Source organism: Protopterus annectens, chromosome 8.part0 (genome assembly GCF_019279795.1).
Source record: "Protopterus annectens isolate FY-2018-M chromosome 8.part0, PAN1.0, whole genome shotgun sequence".
NCBI classification, from domain to species: domain Eukaryota; kingdom Metazoa; phylum Chordata; order Ceratodontiformes; family Protopteridae; genus Protopterus; species Protopterus annectens.
In genome coordinates this window covers 1755933658-1755955423 of record NC_056741.1, presented here as the reverse complement: position 1 = coordinate 1755955423, position 21766 = coordinate 1755933658, and the positions used below count along the sequence as shown (strand labels likewise).

At 33.6% G+C, this 21766-nt stretch overlaps 1 protein-coding gene across 1 annotated transcript in view; it reads right to left on the bottom strand.

Moving 5' to 3' along the window:
• LOC122809621 (cytochrome P450 2J6-like) overlaps positions 1 to 21766 on the bottom strand; it is a 587708-nt gene that overhangs the window by 411628 nt on the left and 154314 nt on the right. Inside the window, exon 2 of the mRNA XM_044081253.1 lies at positions 14861 to 15023. Within this exon, the coding sequence (XP_043937188.1) occupies positions 14861 to 15023 (163 nt within the window). The remainder of the gene's footprint in view (positions 1 to 14860; positions 15024 to 21766) is intronic.

Here is a 21766-nt window from a genome sequence, read left to right as displayed (position 1 = left end):
AATGATTAAATGAGAAAACATGAGATGAAGAAGGAAAGAAATTAATAATGCAGTTATGGAGATAGTATATTACTTTGAGAGTATTTTATAAAAATTGGTCTAAATGGTGGATACATTTTAAGGTAAATTATAAAAAATATTTCTTACAGTGGCAGTATGATGTAATCAAAGTATAGAAGAGTATATAAAGATGTGTTAGACGATTTAGAAAAATGAGTATTTTGAGAAAGAAAACAATGAATATATATATATATATATATATATATATATATATATATATATATATATATATGTACACATACATACATACATACATATATATATATATATATATATATATATATATATATATATATGGGATCCGGACACATGCTGGACTAGCATACATACGAATCACAAAACATCGAACACACATACACAAAAGCGCTTAACATCGACAAGCGCTTCCATGTATGTGTGCCTGTTTCGTAGATTGGACTACAATGTGGGTAAGGGAAATTTCCCTTTTCCCCACTGTAGTGTGATCTTGGAGTGAGAATAATAAAGTAGGGGGGTGTGGGGGTGCAGCGGGGCTTCAACGTAGATTTTTTTTTCAACTACACATACACGGAAGCGCTTTTCGATGTTAAGCGCGTTCGTGTATGTGTGTTTGATGTTTTGTGATTTGGACATATGCTAGTCGAGCATGTATCTTAGACCTATATATATATATATATATATATATATATATATTTATATGGGTCCACTTTGTATATTCGAAATACTGAAATGTTGAATTTCAGTATTTCAAACTTACAAAGCCACATACTCAAATTTCCAAAACTGGCAGAAGCGTGAAATTAAATATACTGAAGCACAGATATTTTGAATTTCTGCTTCCGGTGGTATGGTATGTGGATGTTTGGGTTTAATTTTGGTAAGTTTGTGTGTATAAGTATGTTGGTTAGAGGTTTAGTGTGTGTAAGTGTGTGTAAGTGTGTGTTGTGACTGTTATGTGTGTGTTTGAGGGACTGTAAGATGTGTGTGTGTGTGAGTTTTGTTTGTGTTTCTGTTTGTGCGATCTTGGAGTTTAAATATATATGTAGGGGGCACAGCCCCTCACATGGGGGGTGCAGGGGGCTTGGCCCCCTGCTTATATGTAGTTTAGATGAGTTTGTTTGATTGTGGGGGGACTGTGTATGTTTATGTGTGTACTGTATGTGAAGCGTAATTATGGGATTTTGAATTTCGGGGTTGTGTGTTTTTGAATTTGTGAGTTGTGGTTGGCTTTTTGGCTTTGTGGTTTCGAAATACTGAAATTTGAGATTTCAGCATTTTGAAATTACAAAGTTGACCTCTATAGATATATATATATATATATATATATATATATGTATATATATATATATATATATATATATATATATATATATATATATAATCTATATATATATATATATATGTATCCACTTTGTAATTTCTAAAGCCCAGAATCTCTAGTTTCAAAATACCAATCCCAGAAACTCAAAATTTTGGAATCTCAAAATTACAAAGTAAAAAAAAAAAATAGTAAAAACACTAAAAATTGTTTTTGCAAGGGGGCTTCCCCTGCACCCCCCACACCCCCTGCAACTTAAATATACCATGTCTGAGATTGTGCTACAGTGGAGAAAATGGTAAGCATAATGGGAGTATTACCATTCTCTTCACTGTAGATTGATCTCGGAGATGGTATATTTAGGTTGCAGGGGGTGTGTGGGGTGCAGCCCCCCATGTGGAGGGGTGTAGGCGTTATTTTAGTTCGGTCTTTTTTTTGCACCACTTTGTAGTTTTGAAATTCCAAAATCTCAATGTTTTGAGTTTGATGTATCAAAACTCAAGATTTTGGGCTTTCAAAATTACAAAGTGGACCCATATATATATATATATATATATATATATATATATATATATATATATATATATATATATATATATAAAGAAGGTACTATTCAAGCAACAATATTTCTTGCAAGGAAAAAGAAGAAAACGTATTAGCATATTTAATAGACTAGTGAAGGACTATGTAGTGCAATGAGAGAAATGAAAAATGTAAAAAGGGAAATAGAAAGAACCTAGGAATAAGTTATTAATACTGTATTTGAATATGTACAAGAAATGTTTAAAGAAAAAAAGAAGAAATTGAAATTGAAGCTAATATGAGAAGTAAAAAAGTTTCAGAGAAGAAAACAAAGAATTTGAAGAGGAGATTTTTTTTATATGAGTTAGAGCAAGAAAACAAAGAATTTGAAAAGGAGATCTTTTTATATGAGTTAAATAATTTATTAGGACACGTGGATATAGATTTGGCTGCAGGACCAGATGGATTAGGATATAAATTATATAAAAATTTAATGGAATGGCAAAAAGAATATTTAAAAAAATAATGAATGGCTAAATGAAGGTTTTATATATAAAGAATTATGCAGCAGAATACTTAAATTCATGTGGAAGAAAGAAGATGAAAGACAAAGACAAAAACTGGAGACTGATAATACTGAATAATAATGACTATAAGATTTTTATGAAAATAATACAGAAGAGAATTGAAACTAAAATGGAAAGTGTTACAGACTACAGTATATAGACCATAAAGGGGAAGGGGTGTCAAGAATTATTAATGATTGTGATGGAGATTGTGGATGATATTATAAATAGAAGAGAAAAGGCTAAATGTATGATAGGGGATCTTAAGGGATTTGATACAATAGGACATGAACTTTATGGGTGATAATGAAATAATGCAAAATAAGGGAAAACTTTAGGAAATTATTTATGTCCACTTATAGTAATAGAGTAAGAGTTTTAATAAATGGCTGATTAAGTAAAGAAATACACGTAAGGGAGATTGTAAGACAGGGTTGTCCAGTGGGATCTACTTTACTAGATCAAATCACCATATAACTGAAATGCAGATGACCAAGACAACAAGATCATAACTTCACAATAGCAAACATATAAAATAACCAAAGTCAAAACAACTAAAATACCCTTTTTAATGTTTCTGCAGTGGTGCAACCCCTCCTGCACTCCCCACACCCCATGCAAATTAAATATACCAACTCAGAGACTGCACTATGGTGTAGAAAAGGTAAATTTCCTGTGCCACACTGTATCAAAATCTCCATTCAGAATATCCGAGTAGTGTGTGAGATTCATACCTGGTTATTTCAAAATGATGTTTATAGCCTTTTAAAATAAATATTTAATTTCTGTTTTCATGTCTGTAGGCAGTGTTAAAAGCGCCGAGAGTGCAGGGTGCATAATATGTAATGTCTGGCATACTTTTAGCCAGTAAATAGTACAAACCACGACATTCACAATATTAATACATACCAACAACACAGTAAAGAAAGAAATGCATACACGTCAATCTTGTAACTGTTGATTTTGTTAGTTTTCATTATTTTGAACTTTTGCATATGTCATCTCGAGCATCTGCATTTCAGTTATATGATGATTTAATCTACTAAAGTAGATCCATCCAATGAGATATATACTTTTTTGCTTTAGTATACCTGAAGGATCAAGAATTCCAGGTTTATTAATGTAAACAGATGGTATTATAATGATTGCAAAAAATATGACTTGGATAAAAGAAGCTGTATTTTATTTAAATGATTGTTTAGAAGCAATAGGTATGACTATAAACAAAGAGAAAAGTAAAGGATTGGGTAATGTGGCTTAGATAGTGGGAATATGTTTTACAATAAATTAAGTTTATGTGTTAGGTATACAATTTGGGAATAATAATGCAAGTAGAATTCAACAGGAAAATAACAGAAAAATTAATATTTTTTTCTGGAAAGTATTTAGGTTATTATTTATAAAAAAGGGGTTAGTTGATAAATTCAGTATTAATTGGAAAATAGCATATCTACCAATTGTACTTATGTTGCCAATAATGCTTGAAAAAGAATTATGACAGATAATTGCTTTCATTCATTTGGAGTTCTAGAATGAATCCAGTAAAAAGAGGAGTTTTGTATTTGAATAAAGAGAAATGAGGTTTAGGTTTAATGAACCCAATGATTTATGCTGCCTCTCTAAACTTACATAAAGTCTTAAAGTAGGTAAATGACAAAAATGAGAGATCGGTTGTAAAATGTTTAAATGTAAGTATGAGAAATTCTGTGACATGATAAAAGGGGTAAAAGAGGATAAAAGTATTTATAAATGTGATGGAATATTATCAACAGAAAATACTGATGTGAAAAATAAAAAAATTAACAAAGTAGTAAAGGACAGAAAAGGGTGGTATCAAACATAGGGATACAGTGCTATTATGTTAACAAGTGAGAAAATCTAACAGAAGAAAAATTAAAGCTATAAAAGTAAGAAATAAATGATATAACAAGAAAGTAGAATGTCAAGATTTTTTTGTTGGAGAAGGGTAATAAATACATTACCAGTAAAAGGAAATGTGTCATATAAAAAGAAAAGTGAAACAATATGTTTACATTGTGGGGAAGATGAAACTACAGAACATGTTCTTTGAAATTTAAGAGTAGTGAAATTATGTGAAAAGTTATGTTATGTTAAGTTATGATACTACAAGAACAGACATAAAGAATATGTTAAAAATGTTTATGTTGTATGGGTTCTAGGGAATGAAAGAATAAATGAAATTATATTGAAAAGAAAATGGAGTTTGGCAACAATATTGAGTAAAATCAGATGGTGGTTATGGAAAAAGGAGTGGGGGTCTAATAAGGGTGAAAACTTAGTAAGATAATTATGATGTATAATAGTAAAGGAAGGAAATAGAAAAACTGAATATTTGTAAATATGTATTTCTGTAAATAATATCTTGTAAATAATGTGTTTTTGTGTTTTTGAATAAATAAAGGATTGCTACTTTTTTCAATAGATACCATGCAATCTTTTACATCCACCTCAGCTACCACCAACTCAAGTAGATGTGATCTCGGTTTAACATCTCATCCAAATAATGATACACTCAGGACTGCTGCATCCACTACAGTGTCAGTAATCAAGCTGTCTTTTATGGGAATGTAACCCACAGCCTTCAGCATTAAAGGCAATTGTCTTTTACACCAATGGCACTGCTTTTTTAAGTGGTACATTACTTTGATGTACCTGAAAACAGACAAAAGTTAATGTAGGAAACAATACAAAAGATATTACAGGATCTTGATGACTTAAAGACTGAAAGTGTTCATATATCAAGCTCAGATGTCTAACAAGAACCGAATTAAAGAAGTCCTGTCATGAGGAAGTTTCTACATTTGTAGACAGCTATAAACAAGAACTTATTTCAAGTAATGGCTTTGCACCTCACCATCTATGCAGCCAACGGCAGTCATACAAAAGATCAACAGGTACAATTAATGTTCCACATATCACAAGACACAGCAAAGATTTTACTAAACTTATCAGTTATTAATTTATCCTGATAATGCAGTTAGGGTTTACTACATTCTCTGTTAGGTTTAGTTTTTCTTACTTAATTAACTAGTGTTTTAATGTTACTTTGGATGTTTTCCAATTTTCTAGAATGCTACATTTAAAATATTTCTCTTTCCCACAACTATTCTGACAATGAGTCACTTGAAAATTATACTTTGCCTCAACTTTAACGAATATAAACTCTTGTGGTAACAACATGAAATGGAATTTCCACTTCATGACCCTCCCCCTAATAAGCATTACCATTCAGTTCTCAAAAAAGTTAACTGCCTGCACATCCAGCAGACATTGCAACTCATGATTTACCCCCTCCTTTTTTCAACTTCTTTTACTAAACTCAAACTCATTTGCATGTCTTGCTGGAAGACTCACTATTAGAGAAATAATGTTTTATTTCCGTGCAAAAACAACAAACCACACTCTGCTTAATAACACCTCTAACCGTACAGTAGACAGTCTCACAGAGTTAGGACCTAAAGGAAATAGTCCCACTGAATTAAAAGACAAACTCTAAGCAGCATGCAAAAAAAAAAAAAACTTGACTGTGTAGATTTTTCATAGTCAGGTATTCATACAAGCCATACGTCCACACAAAATAACATGTTCTGCTGTTACTCTGCCAACTATACTCCACTTACTTTGTTTTGAAGTTGTATGACTAATGCTCTGAGTTGTTGATGAGCTGCTTCATGTACCCAGGATAAAGGGTTTGATTCCATCTACCTTCATTTGCCTACTTTATATCTCTAAGCAAGCCACTTAACTAGGTAGTACTAATTATTTGCCCCTGAAAAGGGAAAGTTGAGTCCAGTAGGCTTACCTGGTGGAGTACTTTTTAAACAGTCCAACACCTTCACTTATATAGAACTCATGTACTCTGTACTTCTTGAAAATGCATATAGATGCCCCCTTTCCTCTAGTATTTGCATGTTCTTTCCACAGTTAATGTCCACTATACTCTTACAGTCACAGCATTACTTTTTTCACACTTTCAGCCTCAATCTTTCACCTGCCCCCCCCCCAAACACACACACTTTTTTAATAATGTCTCATTTTATCGTATTTTATGATTTATGTTTACAATCAACCTGCTGTATCTTTACAGGCTTTCAAACAGTTGTGTCATATTTACTTTATTGTACTTGCCTCTTTGTTATTGTTTCGTGGGCTGAACTTGAAATGTGTCCTGATTAAGTTTATGCTGTATCTTAGTCAACCAATTCAAATAAATAAATATGTATATTAAAATAAAACAAATGTCATTCTCTTAGCTTTGAGTGCCTGTGATCTCCAGGAGGCACTAGATGATTCACTGCTGAGTGTGAAGTAGCTAGTATGAAAACTAACAACTTCAAATCAGTGGTCATGGTTTTCGCCAATAAAAAAAGAAAATTGCCCTCTACAGGTAGGTAGAACATCTACCTTAGATGAAGGAATTTACATATCCTGGGGTCTTTGCTGCATTCCTGACTACATCATCCTTCAGATGAGACATTAAATTGAAGCCCTGTCTATTTTGAGTTGGTGATAGCTCAGGTGGATGTAAAAGATCCCATGACACCTATCATCCCTGATGCCCTGGCCAGATTTCCACTAGCATTATAAATACTACCTTGTCTCCCTGAAAAGTGGCTCCTAGCCTAGTGGGACTAATCCAGTCAAGAAAGGATACATAAATAAACAAATAAATAAATAAAAGTAGATGGTTGAAGATCTATCATAAATACAATGCATATGGTTTCATTTTCAGTTAATACAACATTGCCACCTTCCTTTCTGTTGAAGATTGTACTTGATTGTTGAGCTCTTTAAACTAGTATTTTATTTTGCAGAATATCTTGCCTCTGTCACATACTGTATATTAAAAGTTGCGTTTGACTTGAATTAATATTTCCTTTCTTCTTGCAGTTTTCATTTCAGGAAACTACTCTATTGTGTCAAAGCATCAGATTTGGCTATTTAGTATCAATTGCATTTCTCAGCATGGATAACTTCTAGAGAATTCCAGAGTTAATCAATTTCTCTTTTGAAATACTGAATGATATTTTTAACTCTCTGCTTAGTAATAAATGAAAAAGCATGGTGCTTATATTAGCAAAGTAGGAATTATGTGGAAATTACTAGAGGCATCTAACACTGCATGTCTTAACAGACCAGTGAGAATATGAATGCATAAGAGTATGTGGCTAAAAACATAGTGGAATTGATAGAAAATATTTAGACAGAAAGAAGATGGTGATATTTAGCAAAGGACATTTTGCAGAAAAGCAAGTAAAAAGTGAAGTGCTGCACAGCTTTGTGTTGAGATTTGCCCTGTTTAGTCATCTTGTATCCTATTTAACACTGGGAGAAAAGAACAAGAGCAACCCATTCATTAATGATGCCATAACTGATAAGGTGGTTTCAGACTGAGGATCCAATCAAAATGAGAAATGGTGTAGCTTGCTAGGGCAGGGAGAAATAGTAGCTGCTGATGTTTACTGCATAAAAAAAATACAAATTCCGTGCTGTGATTGTGGATTATCAAGGGGAAATATATATGACTGAAGGGAGTGATCTCAGGAAGAGCAGTGAATACTCGAGATCTGAGGATTATAATTACATCTAGGTAAAACATGTAATGAAACATAATAGGGTCATGGAAAAGCAAAAATGTTTACTGATATATTTAGCTAAAGAAGTATATTCAACATGTTTGGAGATCATTGTCTTTTAAGATATGAGTAGTTATCCTTTTAAGTATTGTTGGTAATACAATGGAAGGAGTTTATGCTAAAAGAAAGTGTACAACTGGGAAACCAGGGCAGCGGTACAATAATTAACTTGGCTAGATTAGTGTGCTAATAATAAAATAGTGAAAAAGTAGAAGTGGGCACATCACGTTGTGAAGTGGCATGTTGAAGGCTAGATTTAAGGAAAGGCAGATGGGGAGGAAGAATTCAAAGGTGGCAGTTTAAAGAATGTTAATATAAGTTAGAACTCAGGAATGCAATACCAGAGTCAGTTCTGGGTACGACACCAGGGTAAGAGGCATGAAGGCAGTAATCCACACATCTCTGGATGGCGAGATTCAGAGAATTTGGAAATGCATAGTGCAGTCTGTTTTCCCCTGATGGGCAGCAAACTCAGATTAAAATATAAAGGAAATGTGGTGCAGATTTGATAGCTAAACGTAAAAGCAACTCTGAAAAAAAGAAATATGTGTGAGTACAATTATAGATTGAGGGGAAATTGCATTCACACTCACGTCTCATAGAGATACCTTAAACCTCTGTTAGGATTGCAGTGTAATCAAAGTAGGTATACAAGGATGAGGGAGTAGGTAGAAGAAGGAATGGGGAAGGGTAAGACAGAGGTAGTTAGGAAAGGACTAGCAGCAACCTCCCCAGAGACTGAACAGATTATAGGTCTTACCTTGCCATTTTCACATCTTTGCAAGGTTGTTTGCATATATTAAGTCACTCTTATATCCAGTAAAATACAAAAGAAAAACAGAATAAGAGGCATATCAATAATTTAATGATAGTATATACTTTATATAACCTTTAGCATTTTATTCATACATCAAAGAAAACAAAAATCAACCAGATTATAAGACTGCATTCCTTAAAACAGAGGTCATAGATAGTAAACAAAAACAGACAGATATATTTATTTAAAAATAAAGTAACTATTGGTGACATTTTAAAAATATACAAAATAAACTTTATTGCCCAAATATTATTTTTTCTGACTGACTAATAAATATCCATGCTTTTTAATACTTCTTGTGGTATAATTATTTTGCCAGTCTTACAGTAGTTATTTTTAGGTAGGGACTCAGATATCCAGTGGTTAATTTAGGCAGATTAGGTTGTCTATATGGTGTAGTAATTCATTATACCTATGAGGTTGAGCTGCTTTACAGGAATGCAGTATGCAGACAGCATGTACAGCTGTAGACAATGCTTCATAAGATGTTCAGTGTAAATATTACATAAACCTCAACACTATCTAAAAGCTAAAATAATAACAAAAACCATAAACCAAGCCAGTTGAAGTGCATCTTAAAACCAAAGCACAAAGTCAATAGTCCAAATCCACAAAGACACACCGACAGCCAAACTCCACCATAAAATCAGGTTTAATAAAAGTTATTTAGCACTTTCGCAGACTAAGCTGTTTCATCAGAATACAATATTTAAAATAAATACCTGTTGAACTTTTATACAGAACTACAAACCACTAATTGATTGCATGACCTTATTCATCCTTCCCTTAAACAAATATCCACTCATTTATTCAGACTTAGTCAATGCATATACAATGTAAAAGCATACAATTATATATACATATATATGTACACTAAAATGTTCCTAAATCCAAAAATAAATAAAGTAAATGAAATGTAAATAAAAACAGATATACATGTGAATAGCAAATATTAAAAATAAAAATAATCTATCTGTGCACTTAAAAACCATAAAGTAAAAAAAACTAATAAACAAGTACCTATCAACTTCTACTAAGGGGGTCTAGATTTTAATTTGGGCTTAATAGGTATGAAGTCATTCAGTCCATGACCATAGTCCCTTCTTAACCTGATAATCCATTTGCTTTTGAACTGTTCTGTAATATTTCTCACATCACCCCTCTAATATTTTAATGAATCCTACCTATTGCCATGAATTTGAAACTGTGTTCAGAAGTAGTAGCCATAACATGCTTGGCTAATGCACTAGCTTTATTTGTTTTATAAATATAATACACATGCTCTTTCATTCTTTCTTTTAATGACCTATCAGTTTTACCCACGTAAATCTTCATGCACTGCTCACAATATGCTAAGTATACTATATGTTCGGTGTTGCATGTTGCAAAAACATTAAACCGATAGAGTTTCCCTTGATCAGGATGTTTAAACTCTGCTGTACTGTCTATATGCTGACACATGGAACATTTTCCACAAGGTAGAGTACTTCTTACCATGTATTCTTTCACTTTATTTTTAGGATTGCACAACTGTCTTTTTATGGACTTCATGTCCTTAAACAAGAAACTAAGTTTATCCTCTATAAACATGTTGATATCTTTATCAGTTGTTAGGCTGTTCCAGTGTTTCCTAACTATATCCATATAGGTACTTACATCACTAGAATAATAAAAAGTGACCTTCAACTTAGTATTATCTGATCTCCTATTACTTTGTGGACTATAATCTCCTCTCCTAGAAAAATAAGGTTTAGCCCTACTACCTCTTAAACCTCTAACATAATCAACACTTCTTGAAATAATATCAGGTTCATATCCTCTATTATGTAGCTGTTGTGAAATCTATATCTGATTCTGGAAATCATTGTCCTGAACATTTAACCTAGAGGCTCTAAACTATTATTGATTCTTAGCTACATTTTTAAAGATGTAAGAAGGATGCATGCTATCCCTGGATAATAGGTGATTCACATAACAAGACTTTCTATACAATCTTGTAAATAAACTACCTTGACTATCAACATCAATGGTCAAGTCCAAAAAATATATTTTCTCATAAGAGGTATTAGATTTAAAATGCAGAAAAGTAATGGTGGTATTGATATAATCTAAAAACTCCTGAAATTTATCTATGGTACCATTCCATAAGAGAAACAGATCATCCACAAACATTCTATAGAAAGCAATCTGTTTCTGAAATGGACCGTTAAGTTTATATATTCTTGTTCCCACATTGCATTGGCATAGCTATTGGCACAAGATGTGTCCATAGCTATGCCGTGTCTTTGCCAAAATATACGCTCACCAAACACAAAGGTATTAAATTCTAAAACACATTTCAATAAAGTACATATACTTCTCACTTCTTCATAACCCATTTCCATATGTAATTGGATGAACTGTACAACTTTCTGTATCCCATACTCAATGGGTATCACTGTGAAGAGAGGCGTCACATTCAAAGTGACTAAAAGAAATTTACTGTCACCATTAACATCCTGTTCCACAAACATATACAAGTCTACCAAGAAGTGCTCAGTATCTTTCAAAATATACACATTTTTAAGTATGGGTCTAATAATCTTTTCTACATAAATTGAGATGGGTTATGTGCACCAAATCCTACCAGCAATAATAGGCCTTAACGGGGGCTGTACATTATTCTTATGAAGCTTTGGCATTCCTTGTATAACAGTTATCAATGGATTAGGAACGTAAAAATAATCATGTAAACTTTTATCTATCAAATTTTGTTGCAACATATCCTTTAAAATTTGTTTAATATTACCACACATTACTTCAATCTTACTTTGATTAGTTTCAGTGTAAAATCCATTTTCAGCAAGGATAGTTAACATGGGGTTATTACACCAAGCAATGTCTAATAACACCATAGGTCCCCCCTTATCTGCAGGTCTAATTACCAGACTTTCATTGGCTTGTAAATTTTTCAGGGTATTAGCTTCTTCTTTTGTTAAATTAAAATGCTTGTTCCCTATACTTTTATCTTTACTTTTACTAGTATACACCTTATAGACATCATGTAAGAACAGTTTTTCAGTCATTAATTAAAGGGTTAATCACAGGAACAAATACACTCATTTTTTTAAAAACATTCACCATACTTGTTGATTCAGTAGTACTATTGTTTTATACATTAATTTTAACATAACATTTCTAGAAAACATTTTAATGTCCAAAATAATGTCAGTTATGTCAGAATGTTGCAGGAGTATGAACGACATACCTTTTTGCAGTACTCTCATTTCACAGTCAGACAAGTTATGTGAAAATTCCATATTAAGTCTTTTTTGTTCCTAAAGCAACTTTCTTGGAGGTTGGAGTTCCAAAGATGTTGCCCTCTGGTTTTCTTTTGTAACAACTTCTACCCGTGGCCTGGTACTCTGTGTTTGCACCTTCCATTCTTTTATATGCAGAGGAAAAGGGAGTTTCTGTTGGATTAAAGGACCTCTCTCCCTTTTCTCAGTTGAATGTGGCTCTTTACTTTCCAAATTGTGAGGTCGAGCTGCTTTACGGGAATGGAGTATGCAGACAGCATATACAGCTGTAGACAATGCTTTATGAGCTGTTTAGTGTAAATATTACATATGCCTCAACACTATCTAAAAGATGGTGATTAGAGATGCCTGATTTAAGAAAAGAGATTATTCCTGTGATGACAGAATACACTTAGTTTGGGATTAGCAGTTTTGATCTAGAATATACTGAAGGCCTCATTCTTGTTTATAAGGGAACACAGAACTGATCACAATATAATCTAGTATACCCCAGTCACATGATAACACTCATTTAATCAGACCGTAGTGCACTAGTACATCCAAGTCACGTCAGCACTCAACTAACCACATTGTAGTTTACAACTACTCCATAGCTGTACAATAATATATACTGAAGCAAACTATATATGCAAATGCTAGTGTAAAAAGCAGGTATTTGTTAAGTTTATTCTTGGAGTAGTTAAATGCATTTGGTGTATTTTTTTCTTATTGCTCTAAATAACAGAGTTAAAAGACAACCTTTAAAAATCAAATATCCTTTGAGCCTTACAAATGCATTGGGAATATCTGGATTTTCAAAGCAAATGAAGAAGAGAAAGTTGTCCAAACATTAAATGACAGCCTCCATGCAAAATTAATAATGAAATAGACCAATTGAAAAGTAAATAATTAAAAGTGAATTTTGCATCTTTAGTCAAGTGAATGGTGGTTTACCTTAATTTCTATTGGATTCTCAATGTATAATATGCCAAATGATTTTAGTTTGTTGCTTGTGGGTACAAGCCTCCTGAACACTAAGCTGTGTTGCAGTGAAGCCTCTACTTAGTCTTCCTGTATGGGATTTTGCTCTAGCTTCCTTTTATTAAAACTACAAATGTGCAAGTCAAGCAAGGATCTGGAATAAATATGGTACAGAAAGTGGGTAGCTAGTTTCTTTTCATCCAAAAATAATAGGTCAGAAATTACTTGCTGCAACATAATTTGTCTATCCACAATATCCATTTCTTTATGAAAGCCATGATGAAAAAAACAATGAATTTCAGAATAGAATAAAGGACTAGGCTCTAAAACAATTTATGGTAGAAGCAAGTCACTACCCTGGAGTTTGGAAGACTCATTCTGACATAGGCAGATCCTTAAAAAAGCTTACATACTTTTTATGTGATGCAAACAAATGAGAAGAATGGACAGAGCCAAACCTTATTCCTAATTCCAAATGAGTCACTACACTGAACATTGCGGTAAGTGCAAACTGGCACAAAAATGAGTAGAAAAGCTGTCACACACCTTTGGAAATCGCTCCAAAGTATGACATTGTTGTGCCACAAACTCACCTTGTGCCTAGAAAAATTAAAACTTAATTCAAGACTATTTTAATTCACGTGCCACAGTGTGATGTATGAGACACAGTGATCAATTCTGTCTGTAAGGAATCATTCAACAGGTGTTACATATAAGTTAATCTAACGTGGTATATGTAAGTTCATCCAAAAGGTGATACATGTCAGTTCATCTAACATGGTACATACGTTTATCTCTAATAGGCGGTACATGTCAATTCATCTAACATGGTACATACATGTATCCAACGGGTGGTACAATTCACTTGTACATCTACATTCATCCAACAGGTAGTACATGTCAGTTCATCTAATATGGTACATCTAAATTCATTCAAGAGGTGGTGTATGACAGTTCATCTAACGTGGTGGATCTACATCCATCCAATAGGTAGGTCATGTCAGTTCATCTAACATGGTATACTTTAGTTCATCCAACTGGTGGTACATGTCAGTTCATCTAACCTGGTATGTCTATGTTCATCCAACAGTTAGTACATGCCAGTTCATCTAACATGGGACATCTACTTTCATCCAACAGGTAGTGCATGTCAGTTCATCTAATCTGATACAGCTAGGTTCACCCAACAGGTAGTACATGTCAATTCATCTAATCTGGTACAGCTAAGTTCACTCAACAGGTGGTATCTCTCAGTAAGTAATATGGGTAATGTTTCCCTTTAACATGTGGACTTCCCTGTCCTTGTCTGTAGTCAGTGATTGTAAAACACTGACTCATATTTCGAGATGTTAGGAATACATGATGCATCCATAATGAGAATCAATTACATTGTTTTTGTAGGAGTCTCATTATGTAATTGGAATACTGAGGTGTTTACTTGCCTTCATGTGGCTCCTGTATCATGCTACAGTTCTCACATTTATAATTATCATCTTTACAGTGAACTTAACACTCTGCCTCCCCATGTATATGTGTTGGCTGGTCATAGCAGTGGTACTTCTTGGTGGAAGGCCTTTGCATTATTGCCCCAACATTTTTGGAATCTGGCTAAGAGTCACGTTAGCCAAGAAGAAACAAGAAGGAAGGACTCAGGTGTATCGAAGCATGTAAGTTTCCCTTACCTTTGTTATTATTCATTTTTAGGAACACAGGGTCTTCTGGTCTGTCTGAAAATTCATTTGCATGGGTAACCAAAGCTTCTTTCACACACTGAAAGCCATTCAGCACAACTATTAATTTATTTCCCAGGAATATACTGTAGATGTTCCCATATTTTTTTGCTAACTGAAAACAAAAAAGAAAATCTGGTTAGCACTCCTCAGTTCTTCACAGCTATGCAACAAAATTAAGAAGGCATGTTCATTCTCAAAAAAGCTTTTAATAAATAAACAAACACAACAAGCCATTTTTGAGAAGTTGGAAAACCCCACAGAGCTCAAGCACTTCTTTACACAGGTAATTTAGTTGCACTTTTAAGTTAGATGGGCATACTTAGAGTCACACAAAAAGCCAATGGAGACTGAGAGACTCAAACCCAAGACTATAAAGTAAAGTCCATTAGGAGCTCATAATCTTATTCCTATGTGATATACTTCCAGACTCTTTCATGCTCATAAACTGCTGTATTTAACACTTCACTGTAGACAGCATTATTTATTTTATACATCTTAATTCTGCTTACCAATTAATTGAAACTGACCTGGAATTTTTTGATTGATGCTGTAAAGAAGGAATTAGGACTTGAACATAATCCCAAGACAACTACATTTGGATGCTAGACAGGATACATGTTAAAGCGTTATTAAGTTTCGAGACAGGATTTTTGGAGATATATACCATCTTTGAGAATGTAGCCCCACCTCCAGGTACATCTCCCCACTCCAATAAAGCATAGGTTTCTGGGAAGAATATATTTTCAATACTCAAAGAAAAGAAAATCCTGAAATTACATGCCGAAGCCAAAACAATGTATTCTGAAGAAAAGGCTACATATATATATATATATATATATATATATATATATACACACACACACATATATATATATATATATATATATATAATATAAATATATATTATATAAGTACATACATACACACACACACACATTATTTTAAAATTCTTTTACTTAAATTCTACATAATTTTGCAAAGTAAACAATGTTTAAAAATTGCATGCCATGGTGTTCATGGCATATGCCAGGCTATACATTTGGCCCAGAGTGATACATCAGACATTATTTTAGTAAATGAAATGCAGAAAAAGTATATTGGCAGCAAAACAGATAATTCTTACCAGATGTACAGGATAGTGCTTCAGAAAAAAAAAAACAGTTCATGTAATAAGCAACTGAAAGAAGGAGATACAGAAGCGCGTGAAAGAAGACAAAATAGGTGCCAAAATTAATTTTGGAAAATGTATGACCCAAAAAAAGATCACTACGAAAACTGAATATCCTTACAGGTATTTAAAGTTACATCTCATCAGACCATAATTTACAAACTTTATAGTATTTTAAATCAAGAGTATACACTTTAAGACCACATTGTTTTACAGTGGGAAATCACAATTTTTTAAATTTTTTTGTTTTTGGGATGATAAATTTCATAATCAAAAAATAGACACAGGTACACAATAATGTGTGCCACATCTGTAATATATGTGTATACATATATATATATATATATATATATATATATATATATATATATATATATATACATATACATATACTGACATTACTACTAGTTACACTAAAGTCTGTGTCCTGCCATAGTAATTGCACACTTCAGCTGATGCTGTTGTACAAGTTTTCACTGCCATTGAATAAGAATAATATACAAATAATGATAGTAATGGCAATACTGTATGTCTCTATTATATTTATCTATATTTTACACAAACACCCACACATTATATATATGTATGTGTGTGTGTGTGTGTGTGTGTGTGTGTATGTTTGTGTGTGTCTAATACACACACACACACACACATATATATATATATATATATATATATATATATATATATATATACAGAGAGAGAAAGAGAGAGAGATGGGTCTACTTCTAAATTTTGAAGTTTTAAAACTTCAGATTTATTATCACTGCGATCATAAGATCAAAGTTTTGAAACTTCAAAATGTAAATAAAATAAATAAATAAATAAATTTTGTTTTTAATGTTTTTGCAGGGGGTCAAGCCCTCCTGCACTCCCACATTGCCTGCTAATTAAATATACCAACTCTGAAATTGTAATACAGCAAGGAAAATGGTAAATATACTATTCCACACTGTACAGTGATCTCCATGTAAATGGTTCAAAGTTTCAAAACTTCGATCTTATGGTCTTGACCATAAGAAATTCAAAGTTTTGAAACTTTAAAATATAGAATTAGAGCCATATATAGCTAGATAGATAGATAGTTAGATATAGATATTTATAAATGAAATGAGTTTCATAATGAGTTGCAAAATAAATAAATACTTAAAAGCAAGCCTAATTGTCACATTATGTCATGTAAAGAAAAGATGTATGTTTATTTCAATCTATATAAAGTTCCCCAGGTACCTCTATGTCTGTTTGTATCTCTAAAGATCATCATACATATGTCGCATGCATAATGAATATTGACATGGCCTACCTTCCATGAAATGGAGCCAGATCAAGGACTCAGTAATACTCCATACTTCCAGGCTGAAGTCTAGGTACACACATACAAACACAGTCACACATAAATGTATATGTGTATGCATGCATGCGTGTGTGTGTGTGTGTGTGTGTGTGTGTGTGTGTGTGTGTGTGTGTGTGTGTGTGTGTGTGTGTGTGTGCATATAAAATTTATATCTATATATACTGTATAGATAGCTAGATATTAATATATATATATATATATTGTGTCAGGGTAGTCAGAGAGCCACAAAATCCACTTCACGATAATTAGACTAATTATCGTGTAGTGGATTTTGTGGCTCTCTGACTTCCCTGACACAGTTTGTTTTTTCTGGTTTTTCGTGATTGCAACAGTCTGTTTCATATATATATATATATTTATATATATATATATATATATATATATATATATATATATATATATATATATAAAACTATGTGTACGTCTAGAATATATATAATCCATCAATCCACAATCCCTTTTTCCCATTTTTGCACATGGGGTTGGGGTGTCATTTCAGCAGCGAAAATCACCAATTGCTGAGGTTTACACTACCTGGTAGCTAGCCCTGCCAAATCTGCACAACACACTCTTACACACTCTTACACGTATGGCCAATTTAGAGTGTCCAATCCAACTACTGCATGTCTTTGGAATGTGGGAGGAAACTTCAGCACCCAGAGAAAACTCACGCAAATACAGGGAGGGCATACAGACTCCACACAGAAGGCACCCCAAGTGAAAATCCAACCAGGAAACCTCTTTTTGTGAAGCAACAAAACTATCCGCTGAGCCTCTGTGTTGCCCTTGTATAATATATATATGTATATATATATATATATATATATATATATATATATATATATATATATATATATATATATATATATATATATATATATATATATATCACTTTGATTCATCAAAACGGTACTGCACCATTGCACGATAGCTTGTTTATTTGATTGGTTGCTAGCTGTTTGAGAATCTGTTTAAATTCTGCTGACAGGATTTCATGACATTGGAAAAGTTTTTGTGCAAAACCTTGGTTCTTGAGTCTGTGGGATGAAGCAGTATAGTTTTGGTGAATAAAATAGATTTTTTTAATTTATTTCAGTTATTTATTGATATTTGTCTACCAAGAAAGTCTGAATGGGTAATAAATACCCATTTTCAGGGGAGATCAGAGGAGAAAAGCTCCAAAGGGTTAAATAATATCAGATAAAACAATTGTAGAAATGTATTTAAAAAAGTATATATGCATACAGTTTGATAGTGAAATACAGAGGATACAATAAAGCACAAGGAGACAGCAGTGGTTTAAAAATAAAAATAAATAAAAGAAATGATGATTAAATATGATGATCAGTATATACAAAAGTACTAGAAATGTAGTCTACTATGCTAGGAAATAAAAATAAAAAGATTCAAGTCCAAGCTAAGAGTGGGGAGAGAGGGCAGGTGTTGAAAGGTATATAGAGATACATGAGAGGTTACGCTAGTAAGAATTGAAAGTATTTGTTACTATAGATCATATAGGTGAGGTGCATAGGCGGAGACATGAGTTAGTGAGATATTCTTGGACAGGAATTAAATACATGGAGGCTAGATATAGTTTTGACTGTATTTGCGATTCCACAGTCTGGATATGCAATGTGAGTATAAACTTTGCCCTATACTTTTTTTTTTTTTGGTTTATAGATTTCAAGAAGGTTTTTGTCTCGAGAGTACAGGGCAATTTAGGAGAAAGTGATGAAATACTGAGGAGACAAAAGAGCAGGTAGAGGAGTTATACAGTATTTTATGGGTTAGAAGAAGATGTGTATGGGCTAGTTGATCTGGGAGTTCAAGTCAGGTGAAAGCACGTAATGTAGAGCAAAGATGAAGTTTATGTGGCAGGTTAGCTACAAGTTTAGCTATTTTATTATAGCATTTGTACATATATAGATATAGATATATGTGTAAGGGTGTACATATGCTTGTGTGTGTATGTATATATATGTGCATACACACACACACACATAGATAGATAGATAGATAGATAGATAGATAGATAGATAGATAGATAGATAGATAGATAGATTTATGTATACACACACAAACTATATATATAAGTAATAATGCCAATTTGTTAACCAGGTAGGCCACTGGACGGTTTCACTTCATAATCTCGAATTACTGAAATCCCGAATTTCAGTAACCCGAAACTATAAAGTTGAACCATTCACAAAACTGAAACTCACAATCCCGAATCACACAATCACAAACATACATTCACCATACACCACATAGCACACATACACCATTCCACCCACAGCACACAAACCACACAACTCTACACTACATATAAGCAGGGGGGCAAGCCCCCCTGCACCCCCATGTGGGGAGCTGTACACCCCATACCCCCATACTTATATATACCAACTCCGAGATCGTACATAACATAAAAAAAACTCACACTATGGCATCCTCCACTCGCTTGCACACAAATGTACATCACACATACACAAACACCAACAAATCCAACACTCAGACTCACACCTCCCTACCCTTACCCACACATACAATGTACAAAAACACACACAAACTCTCACTCACCTGCAATTTCAGGCACCATAACACTACACACAATGTACCAAAAATGCATAAGCGCCGATATGAGATATTCAAATTTGCTCTTATGCACTTTCGGCATTATGGTTTTCGGCTTCATGGTCTCGGGTTACTGAAATTCGGGATTTCAGTAATTCAAGTTTATGAAGTGTAACCCACTGGACACATAGTCCATTTTAAGTGGCACCCTGGGAGCAATGTCTAATTAAGTAACTTGTTCAGGGGGATCCCATTCAAAAGCTCAACTGTTCAAGAAGTTGATTTTCATATAGTCAAGACCATATGATCGACATTTCATAAAGCTGAACTTCAGAAAACAACAATCTACATTTTCTGCAGGTGGGTAAGCCCCCACACCCCTGCATATTATTTATATACATATATATATATATAAAACTATATATGGGTCTATGTTACTTGATCAAAATTTCACAATCTCGAACAAGAAACGTAGAAACAAACTTAAGCGAAAGTGCACTACATCGAAAATGCACTTTCGCAAAAGCCAATTCAAAACAAACTACTTTAAACACTATTTTGCAGAGGGGCAAGCCCCTCTGCACCCCCCACCCCACTACTTAAATATACTAACTCTGAGATCTCACTACAGTGGGGAAAAAGATGTATTTCCTTATCCTAATTGTGATGTGCTCGAATGAATCGGCTTTTGCAAAAGTGCACTGTTGATGTACTGCACTTTCGCTTAAGTGGGTTCGATCTTATCATCTGCTTGTTGAAAAAGTGTGTTTTTGAAAAACAGAAGTATAACCATATATATATATATATATATATATATATATATATATATATATACACACCATCTCCAAGATTGCACTACAGTGGGGAAAATGGTAAATTCCCCAATTCCCACTCTACCACAATCTCCACTCAAAAGCTTTGACATTTCAGAAAGTCAGTCATATGGTCTTGACCATACCAGGTACAACTTTTTGACCTTCTGAATGAGACCTGTTCAGGGTCACATAATAGGCAAATAAAGACTAAGGGAGTCAAATGTGTACCACAGGAACTAAACCTCACAGTTTAACCTTCTGAGTCAACTGCATATCTTTATTGATACACACACACATATACACACACACACACACACACACACACACACACACGCAGTGTGTGTGTGTGTGTGTGTGTGTATGTGTGTGTGTGTGTGTGTATGTGTGTGCAAGAGGGGTGAATATGATGAACACTATGGCCGACAGCTGTTTAGTCAACACACCATGATTGTCAACAAGTGTGCAATTTTTGAGGGGAGGAATGTGCCCTTTCCTGATATTGTGTGATCTCAGAGTTAGTATACTGTATATAATCAGCGGCATAACTAGGGCAGGGTGAGAGGGTTAACTGCCCTGAGGGGAAACTGTTCAGGGTCATGGTCAGCCAATCCAGATATCTCTTTAATGTAATACCATATAAAAGCAGCATTGTATTTGCAGTCAAACCTGTGCAACACAGAGCTCCATGTTTGGTCAAAACTGTAGCAAGCAGTTTCTTACATTTTAAAAATAAACTAAAGCCTGAGTGCTGTAGCCCTCCTTACAGTCAAGGTATAAGCTGATAGTAGATATGCAGCAAGCAGTTTGCTGCACTTTGAAACCGGATATATTTTCATAAAAAATGTGGAAGGAGAGTCCGGGCAGGGCACACAGACTTGACCTGAATGGCTCAGGCTGGAGTGGGAGGGGGGGCATGGTAGTAGAAGAAATTATTATTTTTCTTTATT